General features: G+C 43.8%; 1 protein-coding gene across 1 annotated transcript in view; it reads left to right on the top strand.

Annotated features, from left to right (window-relative positions):
- Positions 1 to 3,992: 3,992 nt before the first annotated feature.
- LOC146343693 (estradiol 17-beta-dehydrogenase 11-like) overlaps positions 3,993 to 12,179 on the top strand; it is a 23,780-nt gene continuing 15,593 nt past the window's right edge. The window contains exons 1-4 of the mRNA XM_084855572.1: positions 3,993 to 4,224; positions 7,750 to 7,857; positions 7,946 to 8,077; positions 9,670 to 9,776. Of these exons, the coding sequence (XP_084711698.1) occupies positions 4,015 to 4,224; positions 7,750 to 7,857; positions 7,946 to 8,077; positions 9,670 to 9,776 (557 nt within the window). The 5' untranslated portion in view covers positions 3,993 to 4,014. The remainder of the gene's footprint in view (positions 4,225 to 7,749; positions 7,858 to 7,945; positions 8,078 to 9,669; positions 9,777 to 12,179) is intronic.

The following is a 12,179-nucleotide window of genomic DNA, read 5'->3' as shown; positions in this document are numbered from 1 at the left end:
GCCTCAAACAAATCTCTGCCCCGTGATTGGCTATGACAGAAGGCTCCCGCCCTCGCCCAATGGCTACTTCCTCGCACTCATCCCGCCCCACGACAGTGACGGTAGCTAGTCGCGTACCAGCTCCTTTGCTCCGCCCACTCAGAGCGGCGCCGCTGCCGCCATCGATCTCAATGCAACCGCGCTCGCCGCCGCCGCCGCCGCCCACCTTAGTCTCCTCAGAATACGCCATATGATTGGGTATCAACCGTCCATGTGACGTTCAGACAGGCGTTGATGAACCTTTCCAACCGCCTGCCCCCTCCCCGCACTTTTCAACCATAGAGATATAAAAGTTAGAGTGACGCATCTATGAAGAATTCCGGCCTAACATCATTAAAATATTTCTATATCTATTCTAACGTCCAATGGAAAACATAGAGATAGGCAACAACAGTTCTCAGCTACGAAGTGTGGAGATGCCAGGGCAGATAGAGAATAAGGTAGAACGTGGCCGAAAATCCAGGTTTTATGTCACTCTTAACGTTGTGCCTTTAAGCTTCCAACCCACAGAGGATAACACAGAGATAGGAAATGGTAGAGTAACCTACCTCGTCTGACTTCTGTATTTACTTTGGGGCCATATTTCTCTTTCTGAGAACTGCCCATAGAAATGAAGGCAGAAATCCAGGAGGTTTGCTGTAGCTGTAGATTGGGCAGTACCAGGGCCTCCACTCAGAACCGAAACAGTACCAGCGCATTTAACATTTCATATTCGTTTTAACTCAAGTCTTGTGGGGTGGGGTGTATATTTGTTTTTAAAACTTGTCCTGCCCGTGCCAATTCCAGTGCAAAGTAAAATTTACAGTATTAATAACATTATCACAGATAGTAAATGCACGAACTGCTTTCTTTGCATCCACAGAGACAGCCTTGGTAGGCAGCAATCCTGTGCCCACTTGCCTGGGAGTAAGTCCTAATGGGTTGCATCCAGTGTTAGTCTAACTTAAGTGCCATTCATTTCAGCGGGTCTACTCTACATCTTCAGTAGGACTAACTGTAATGGGACTTATGTATAGGGCTGTGCTGCTGGTGTGTTTTGCAGCAAAAACAAGCCTTTTAGCACCTTAAAGATAAACAAATGTTTATTTGTTCCATTTTATCCTCACAACAACCCTGTGAGGTCGGTTAGGCTGAGACTCAGTGACTAGCCCAAAGTCACCCAGTGAGCTTTATGGCAGAGTGGGAACTAGAACCCAGGTTTCCTGAGTCCCAGTCCAACACTCTAACCACTACACCGCACTGAGACCTGCAACAAAATGTTGCAGTGTGACTCCAGCTAACCCTGCCCTCTTCCAAGATAATCCATAGCTCATTCCACTCCCACTCCCCCCACTTTTCTACGTTTTGCCTCTTAACATCAGGCAGTAGTCTGTGGCCACTGAGCGTGCTCAGTCCTCATTGGGTGTGTTCAGAGAGGCTCCTCCCCTTTTTCCCCCTAAGGATTTTTTGTACTTCAGCAAACGCTAACATTATTTTAACAGGGCATCCCCAAAGGCAAAAATCAGAACAAAATATACTGTATGACCTTTAAAGACCCTTCTGCAACCTTATCCAGACTGCAACGCAGGCAGGTGCCTCTAGTGCCCCTATCTAGTTCACGAATGGGGAGATCTCCAGATGTTTTGGACTTGTCTCCCAGCATTCCTGATCACTGGCCATGCTAGCAAGGGCTTCTGGAAGTTGGAGTCACAAACATCAGGAGATCTACCTTTCTGCCCATCCCTCCCCTAGCTCACTGACTGGCTTCCTTCCCAGGAAACCCCCAAAAGCATTTCCCACATCTGCTGATGTCCTGTGTAAACAATGCATGATGGACCCAGCTCACCATCTGCATTTCTCATAAGGCACCTCACATTGCCACACACTGCACTGCCCAGCTATCCTGTGAGCTTCGTGGCCAAGTGGGGATTTGAACTCGGGTCTAATTAGTCTGACATACTGTGGACATACTGACCACTACTTCAAGCTGGATCTCTGCAAGCCCACATGTGCACAGAGAAGCATTTATTTCTCATTGGATCCTCATTACGAACTTCTGTATATTTTGAGCTTCATCCGTAGTACTGAATAACAGACAGTTTTAATTTCACATGCCTTTAAGTGAATTAACATATACAAAGGCATGAATGATGACTGTTCTTGTTTTAACATGGAAGAAATTGGCACACCAACATATCATGGCAGAAATTCCTGATTCAGTTTATCTGAATCTGTATATGTGGTAAGGGGGTAAAAGTACATTACAGTTGTTAATTTTTAAAGTACTGCGTACGTTGAAAAGTGTCATAAACCTGCAAATAATGCTGCAACCTTTAAAACAACATTCTTAAAATAATGTTGTTTTAAATAATATCATTGAACACAAATGAGTTCAAATATATAAATATATAAATATATAAGGCACATTTCTGTGAACCACCCAGAGAGCTTCGGCTATGGGATGCTATAGAAATATAATATATGAATGAATGAATTTCTTCCCCAGTAGATATAGGGCAATATCCAACAGTGTCATTCCATAAACTCAAAAACTGCTAGCGAAGTTCCACTGAATCTTTCTGTTACACAAATGGTTGGCCATTAGGCTTTCACAATGGGTCACATGAGCATAATGCACAACTGCTTGCACAAACACGCTTGCGCAAACTTAATTTTAGTTGGATTCTTCTCTTGCGCATAGTTCAGAACCTAGTTTCTGCTAGCACAATGTCATTTGTGCTAATGGAATGACACATTTGGATACTGCCCATTATATTTGTAGCATTTGTAGAGTGGACCTGGATATTAAAACAGTAATGACTTGTTTTTTTTGTCCTGATTGTCCTGCCTGTCCCTTTGAATGTTTCTCTCCTTCTCCAGGGCTGTCAGGTGACCCCCATCTCAGAGACCATGGATCTCGGAGTTCTGGTAGATGATCGTCTGTCGCTTTGCTCCTTTGTGAATGTGACAGCCGGGGTATGTAGTTTTCATCTTGTGAACATCCTCCAGATCCACTGTTTCCTGGCCCCCAACATGGCAGGGCTTCTCATTCATGCCCTGGTTGTTTCCCATCTGGATTACTGTAATAGTCTCCTGGTGGGTCTTCTTTCTTCTTCGCTCTGTCCTCTTATTCTAGTACAGAACAGCACTATACGTGCTTTATTAGATCTGCCCCATTATTCCGTTGCCCACTACTGCAGGGCATTGCATTGGTTGCCTGTCAAGGCAAGGGCATATTTTAAACTCATTGTCTTCACTTTTAAGGCCCTGTGTCTTTCCCTTCCCAGTTATTTGGCAGAGTTGTTTGTGTGGCATGCTCCTCTTAGGAGAACTCAGTCTGCAGATTCTGGACCTCTGGTGGTTCCTTCGACTAAGGTGGCAAACTCTAAGCTCCGGGCATTTTCTCATCTTGCCCCACGATTGTGGAATTCTCTCCCTTTATACCTCTGTATGGAATCAGCATTGGACAAATTTAAACGAGGCTTGAAAACGTATTGGTTTGAGTCAGAGCCGTGGCGATGGTGTATGGAGTGAGAAACAATCGGTTGTAATTGAGTTTCAAATTGGTTGGTTGTTTTAATTGATTCATTGTAAGTAGTTAAAATTTTGATCAATAGTTTATTTAATGTGTAATTATTGACTTTGTTTATATTATTGTTTTATGTTTGGGGGTTAATTGGAATGCCCTCTGGTATAGAGAGCAGTATAAACGTGTATTATTATTTACACTAAAAAAATCAGATACACAACCCATGTGCCTATACGATTTATGACAATCAACTGCTTAATTTTGTGAGCGGTTTGCTTAGAAGTGGGAGCAAAATAAAACTGCACAAAGTCACAAGAAATTCACGTTTCAGGATGTTACTAGCAGTTTCCTACACTCTATTTACGGCCATTTAAAAAACCAACCCAGTAAATGAACAGCCTACTGTATTACAAAGTCCTCCCAACTGTCAGTCAAGTCACATGGCAGTGTGTGGAGAAGAAAGAGAAATGAATCTCGTATTTGAGTTCCTCTGGATTTTAGTCATCATAATCTACGCCTATGTAGAAGCCTTAGTTAAATTTTTTGGACCTGTGAAGAGAAAATCTGTCAGTGGCGAGATTGTGCTTATCACTGGAGCTGCACATGGTATTGGAAGACTCACAGCCTACGAATTCGCCAAACGTCAAAGCAAATTGGTTCTCTGGGATCTCAACAAGGTATACCTCATTCCACCTTTGAATATGAGAGAAAGAGACATACTGCTGCTGGAGGGGGTGGCGGGGTTGCGGGGGGCCGGGATGGCAAACAACCCTCTCCACAAAACATTCCTAGATGATTAATGCTTTACAGCCACCAGCCACTCCTATCGCTCTGTTTACCAGGAAATAAGCCCCACTGATTTCAGTAAGGTTTATTTCCAAGTAAACATGCTTAGGATTGGACCCTGTGCCTGGTTTGTAAAGATGTAGCTTCTATTCAGTGTGTGGGAAGAGAAAAAAGTAACATTTATCCAAGGTACAGCCTAATCTGTGCATGTTTACGCTGGGCTCAGTCGGGTTTCCTCCATAGTTAAGTGTGCATCAGAAGGCAGTCTTAATACATTATTACCTAAGGATAGGGAAATATTTGTTTGTAAGCGAACTGTGCTTCGCACACCTGTCTTTATAAAAACAAAGGCAGTTTGAAGTCTGGGCAGCTTAGAAAAGGGTTTTTAAATGGTTTGGACTGATGTCTGCTATAATGGCTGAAGCGGTGCTGATATAGCCATTGTTCTTGTTAGTGGAATGGCCTGGGAATTATCTTATTTGTGTGTGTGTGTGTGTGTGTGTGTATGCACGCACGCGCACACACACACACTGTGTTGTGGATATTGTTACGGCTGCTGGGAAATTAACCATTGTTAAGCAGATCAGAGGTGATAGGTTGATATTCCCTCAGTGGGAACAGACAGTTAAGTTTTTTTTCCTCCTCCTGAATGGACAATGTAATTACAGGGTGGTGCTGTATGCTATTAAAGGCTGTGGGGAAGGGAGTGAATGTGTGAAAAGAAAGCAGTTGGAATTTGCTCACACCCAGCAATAGGAGAGAATCAGGAGTGTGGTGTTAAGAATATAAAAAGAGCCCTGCTGGATCAGACCAAAGGCCTATCTTGGACGTTTGGCGGTTTGGACTGGGAGGGTTAATGGGGCCTGAAGGGCTGCTTAAAGTTCCTTAAGGTCACAGACAGGCTGATTTCAAGGGTAGGCACAGTCGGGCAACTGACAAGGCCCCACACCCCAGCAGGGGCCCACTGACAAGAGGCCCCTGGAGTTGCTCCTCCTCTTCACCGTTGCAACCTGTGTATTCACCTGCCTCTCGCTCTGGCCCAGACAATAGTGGTCATGAGGAGGAGGAAGAGCAGTAGATGCCTCGGCCTGCTTGCCCATTGGCTCTCTGCCTGTCAAGCAAGCAAGTGGAGCAATGACGAGAAAGAGAATGAGGAGCAAGAGCAGCCGGTCACAATAGTGGTGAGAAGGGAGGGAACCCATTGAGGGTGTCTTGCTGAAGGGCCCTCAACAACCTGAAGCTGCCACGGCTGAGTCCATTACAGGTAAATGGTCACAACGACTAGAAAATAGCTGGAGACGTCTCTGGAAGCGATCCACACAACATTAGTATTCATTTGCCATCCCAAACATTTTATCCCAACCAACGCTACATCCATCTTTTTTCTTACTGCATAAAGTTTAATGATGATGATTGAGAAGGATGGAACAGCAGAGCAATCTCCACAGGTTTAGATGACCTTAGTGCTCCTTTTAGTCCTTTATAAGGAGCAGCACGTAACAGTATTTTAGCTGGAGTTGGTGTCTTGTTGGGCTGCAGTTGTTCCCTCTGAAAACCTGATGGAAGGTGTTGGTTTTGACCTTTAAAACCCTATACAGTTCTGGCCCAGCCTATCTCAAGGAGTGCCTCCAGCAACACCAGACAGGCCACTCAACAAGATCAGCCTCGGATGGCCTTCTCTCTGTCCCATCAGCCAGGACAGCTGGGCTGGTGAGGAGAAGGGAGAGAGCCTTCTCTGTGGTGGCCCCCACTCTGTGGAACTCCCTCCCTAGGGAACTCCGCCATGCCCCCTCTTTAATGAGCTTCCACCACGCATTACAAACATGGTTGTTCAGGCAGGCATTTGGGGTGGGCTAGGGTAATTTTAGAAATGGGTTGTTTTTAATGTTGAATTTTATTGTATGAACTGTTTTTATTGTTATACATCGCCCAGAGTGGCTGGGTGACCGCCCAAATGGGTGATCAATAAATTTAATAAATAAATAAATAAATATTATGGATTGTGCTACTTGTTTTTAGGATTATGCTTGTATATTTGTAAATCTATGAAGACAAGGGCTGTCTTTACACAAGGTATTTATAGCATACTCGTGATTGGTCACTCCGGGAAGTTTGTGGGTCATTTACATGACGCCATCAACCTCCAGGGCACATCCAGCTGTTTTTTATCTTTATCCCGCAAAACAACAACAGCAACAAACCTGGGATAATCCACTATTTAAATGTAAGTCCTCTAATGGTTGTGTGTAAATGTACACAGCCTGGGAAGAAGAAGCCATTGGGCAGAGCAGGAAAACCACAATTACCCTTCCCCACCCCCCTCCTGCAGTGTGTCTGTTGACCTGGGCTGCTAGTTTTCTGGGCCAGGCTAGGAGAGGCTCAAAGCAAGCATGGAGCTGGCCAGGGGAGGAGGAAGAAGAAGAAGGCAACCCTCCTTGTAAACAGCTGACAACATCAAAGCCACCCCCCCCCCCCGCTGCTTTGCAGAGAGAGAGACAGAGAGAGAGATGAGTCCCTTGGGAGATCCACTGATTCACTGCTTGCTCCCCACCCTGAGGCTGCGGAGAACTTGCCTATGCCTGCGCTTATCTTTATCTCGCTTAGAATGTGGAAACAGAAACCCTGGAAAATTGCGAAGTACAAAGCCTGTTGTGGTGAACCCCAAGGGGTCCCTTGTGCTCTCACATAAAGGAATCTGAATCCTGTCATACTAGCCCTGGCCCCCTCACTGCATTGGAAAGTGTCTAAAAAATGGAAGAGTGGAAAAATGAGGAAGGACAATGTTTGTTACTTTTCTAAAAAAAAGAATTATGCCTTGCCCACTTTTAAAATCAGTTTTCCAAAGCAGCTTATATTAAAACAAAAAATAACAATAAAGTACAGTAGAAAACCACACACACAAAAACACCCCACCATGCATCAGTATTAAAAGACAGATGATTTACTTACTTACAGCATTTATAACCAAATTTATAACCTTTCACCAAAATCGCTCCCGGAGTGGCTTACAAAGATAAGTAATATGGCAGTCTCTGCCATCAGGTTTATAATGTAAATTTAAGACATGATGCACAAGGAATAAGGGATAGGGAGGGAAGATATATATAATTAAGAGAGGCTCTAGACCTCCAACAACTAAGGTTCACATTACAATTAAAATAGCTCTGCTTTATTGGTGTAACATACCATCTGTGCCTCATCTTGCTTATTGTTTTAATAGTTTTACATAAACCACTTTGTGAAGCCCGTCTGAAAAGCGGTATATAAATACCTTAAATAAATGCATAAATCGTTTCTGGGGCAAAGACCTTGCTCATATTAATCCCCCCCGCACACACCCCTCGCTTTTTTTTCCTTCAAAAAATCAGATACATAATGCAAAGTTCTGAGCGATGTTCCTCCTCTTGCATTTTCAGCATGGCATTGAGGAAACTGCTGAAGGATGCAAAAGACTTGGAGCTGAAGCACATGCATTTGTGGTGGATTGCAGCCTCAGAGAGGACATCTACAGTGCTGCAGAGAAGGTGAGAATTATGCAACATGACAGAAAAATCTCCCTCTTTTGCCAACAGATGCTGAATTATTATAATTTCTGTTTCTTTCATTTTAAAGGTGAAAAGAGACATAGGAGATGTTAGCATCTTAGTGAATAATGCTGGCGTGGTAGCAACAGCTGATTTACTTTCCACCCACGACAAGCAGATACAAAAAATATTTGAGGTCAACATTCTTGCTCATCACTGGGTAAATATCACCGGGATATTCAAGCTTTAACTACAATTACTAATACAATAAGCCTAGATATGAGCAAGCCTTGTACCCCCATGCACAGATACTTTGCTCTTCTTTTTGTGCATGTTGCAAACCAGCAGGAAGTCTCCAGTTAGCTGCAGTATTCTGTTTCATCCAAACCAGGAAACCACAGTTATAGGCTTCCAAACAAGAGAGGATATGAAACTACCTTCAAACCATGGCTTCATAACCTGGCTTCTTCCAAACTTCTTAACCATAGCTTCCCAGTTCAGATGTAACAAGAAACTATAGTTAATCAAAGACTTTCTGGTTTGTTTGCTCACTCATACAAAGGGAGGAGCAAAGCGGCAGTGTGGCATGGGCACAAGGCTCATTCATATCTTGCCTTATTAAGCTGAGATATGATGGACTGAATGCAGCCAATGTTACAGTTATAAATGAAAATCAGAACCAAATCATTCCAGGTACATGATTCTCAAATAAGCAGTATATGGTTGGTGCTAAATAATAGTTACTATTATAAGAATTATACATAATCCAAACTCTGCATTTTCCAAACTTGAGAATTCTAAAACTGCAATTAGAATTGCAGTTCCTTCCATCATTTAATGATATTGCTAAGGAGCAGTTACAAGGAAGATTTTGGGCAAAGGTGGGGAACCTTTTTAGCCCAAGGAGTGAATTCCAGTGCAGGAAAAGTCTCCAGGGCTGCATTCCATCTCAGGCGGAGACAAGGGCAAAGTAGTCGTGGCTAAAGGTAGACGTTATTACTGAAGTTAAGCACAGCAGTGCAGACAAAACCTCTGCAAGTCAACTCATAAGAAAGCAGGACTGAATCACACAACAGCACTTTCAAATTGCCTTCCAAGCACCAAGCCTCTGCATGTCTACTCAAAAGTAAGCATGAGGAGCATATCTACTCACAAGTCAGCTGGACTGAATCAGCATCCTCCCCAGGCCCCAGTGGGGAAAAGCTCTTATTATCTCTAATCAGCAGCTAAACAGAGACAAGAGCTTTTCCCTGCTGCATGGTGACAAAGGCTCCCTTTCTCACTGCACAGCAGGGGAAAACTCTTGTGTCTGATCAGCTGCTGATCAGAAACAAAAGCTTTTCCTTGCCAGGAGAGGGGGCAAGGCCCGAGGAAGAAGCTGCTGTCTGGATGGGGAATCCCCAAAGGAAGGTTCTCCATTCCTCATTTAGGGCAAGAATTGGGAGAGGCTGGATTCACGTTGTTGTGAATCTGGTGCCACTACCCCTGTAAGTACTTTCTTCTGCACCTTGTAATACCTGTTCAAAATACACATACATAAGTGGATTGTTACAACGGCTGTCCAGTACTCTCTTCTTTCAAAGTAAACTGCCCTATAAAACTGCTCTGAACTTTCCATGACTCAGTGGAAGCAAGGGGGAAATGCAGTACACTTAGGATTTCAAGACATAAGACTAATTACGAATAGTAATTTTAAATAGACCAATTCAAAACTTTACAATGTATGTATTTTTTTTATCAAAAAATACCCAAAACATGGGCATATAAATATGTCGTGTCCCCCCCCCCCCTTTCTTTTAAACTTACTTCAAGACAACAAAAGCATTCCTGCCAGCAATGATGAAAAATAACCATGGGCACATTGTCACAGTTGCATCAGCTGGTGGACACGTGGCTGTCCCTTTCCTGGTGTCATATTGGTATGTATAATAGAGATTTTTCTGTTAAAACCAAAGGATGCTTTGATTAAAATCAAATTACACAGAGGGGCTGTTCACACAACACGCTAACCCACGCTCCATGGTTGAGTGTGGATTGTTTTGAACCGTGCTTTTTTTTAATTGAACTGTGGGTTATCATGTTATCTGAATGCAGCCAGGGTGGCTTGTTAACCAGACAGTGTGGCTTATTTTCCTGAATAAGCCACCTTGAGAACCCATGGTTTGTTGTTGCGTTGTTCAGGGTGGTTAACAAGCCACACTGCAAGGTTAACAAGCCACCCTTGCTGCATTCAGACAACACAATAACCTACGGTTCAAGGAACAACCCATTTTTCAAAAGAACCACTGAGAGAGAGACACCTGTTTTATGAATTATACCAGCTCAGCATCAATATAAACACTTCTGTGTTTCACAACAAAGGTAATAAACACAGTTTGCAAGGCATCGTTTTTCCTCACATTGTCTCATGTCGAAGAATGAGGTTATTATGAGGTAGACTTAATTTATTAAAGGTGGCAAGTTTGAGTAGTAGATGGGAATTAAAGAATTCTTACCGCACAGGCCAGTCCACACGTTCAAAACTTTGATTATTATTTGGTTAGGAAAACAGATAGCTGCAGCGGATGGCTTAACCACAAGCTCTATAGGAAACTGCAGAAACCCACAATCTGCATCCCGTTATTGTCTACTTTTGCATGAAGCGAAGTTTTAATAAGTTTTGCCTTGCATCTTTGCTTTAATCTTATTATGGCCACTAACTTAACATGGAGTTGCTTTGGCCAAAGCTGGATGTCCATTACAGCCATGACAAAGGTTTCTACTTAAATCACCATCCTCCCACTTCCAGGTCATGCTAGCACAATGACAGGGTTATATACAACAGGGTTGCAAAATGAAAGGGTACTTCACAAGAACACTTAATTTATCCACAGATTTATGGCATGATTGCACAAGGCTACAAAAGGCTTCTGAGAGTCAAGCCAGTGAAGGCTGGTGGCTCCTATTTTAGTGATGTGGTGAATCCACTCTGGGTTTCAGTCAGAACTCTAAATGAGCTATCCAAAGTGTTAAACCCACTGGGGCGGGGGGGGGGGGTAGGGTTCAGCAGTTTGGATAGCTCCTTTAGAGTCTGACTGGAACCTGGAGCGGATTCACCACCCCACTGAATTAGGAGCAACCAGCCTCCACTGGATCAAGCTTCACGTTAGAACAGAGAGCATGAATGCATCTCTTACAGTTTTTGCAAACAGCTGTGGGAAGAGAGAGAGAGAGAGATCAGGACCATAAGGGAGGGGTTAACTTCCCTCCCCTTGCTGTTTTCCGGTAGAAAGCACCCCCTGCAAGCTGCTATGTGCTGATTTAGTAAAAATATATGAATCATAGAATCATAGAATAGTAGGGTTGGACGGGGCCTTCAAAAAGACCATCAAGTCCAACCCCCTGCTCAGTGCAGGAATCTAAGTCAAAGCATCCCTGACAGATGGCTGTCCAGCCTCGTCTTGAACGCCTCCAGTGTGGGAGAGCCCACCAACTCCCTAGGGAATTGGTTCCATTGTCGTATCACTCTAACAGTCAGGAAGTTTTTCCTGATGTTCAGCCGGAATCTGGCTTCCTGTAACTTGAGCCCATTATTCCGTGTCCTGCACTCTGGGATGATCGAGAAGAGGTCCTGGCCTTCCTCTCTGTGACAACCTTTCAAGTACTTGAAGAGCATGATCATATCTCCCCTCAGGCTTCTATTCTCAAGACTAAACATGCCCAGTTCTTTCAGTCTCTCCTCACAGGGCTTTGTTTCCTGATCATCTTCATTGCCCTCCTCTGAACCCTCTCCAGTTTGTCTGCATCCTTCTTAAAGTGTGGCACCCAGAACTGGACACAGTACTCCAGCTGAGGCCTAACCAGTGCTGAGTAGAGGGGAACTAGTACTTCCCAGGATTTGGAAGCTATTCTTTTATTAATGCATCCCAAAATAGCATTTGCCTTTTTTGCAGCCACATCACATTGTTGGCTCATATTCAGCTTGTAGGATCATATGGGCAGTCTATGTGCCCTTACATTATTTATTTATTTATTTGATTAAATTGATTAATCGCCCATCTGGCCGGTCACCCAGCCACTCTGGGCAATGTACAATAATAAAAACAGTTTAAAACAATAAAATTCTACATTAAAAACGTAGTACTTCTAAAAATACCCTAACCCACCCCAAATGCCTGCCTGAACAACCACGTTTTTAATGCGTGGCAGAAGCTCATTAAAGAGGGGGCATGGCGGAGTTCTCTAGAGAGGGAGTTCCACAGGGTGGGGGCCACCACAGAGAAGGCCCTCTCCCTCGTCCTCACCAGTCTAGCTGTCCTGACTGATGGGACAGAAAGAAGGCC

Source organism: Heloderma suspectum, chromosome 5 (assembly GCF_057233095.1).
Source record: "Heloderma suspectum isolate Gila_16-S chromosome 5, 16-S_ref, whole genome shotgun sequence".
Lineage (NCBI taxonomy): Eukaryota > Metazoa > Chordata > Lepidosauria > Squamata > Helodermatidae > Heloderma > Heloderma suspectum.
The sequence above is the reverse complement of the archived record's forward strand: the minus strand, read 5'-3'. Positions and strand labels throughout refer to the sequence as shown.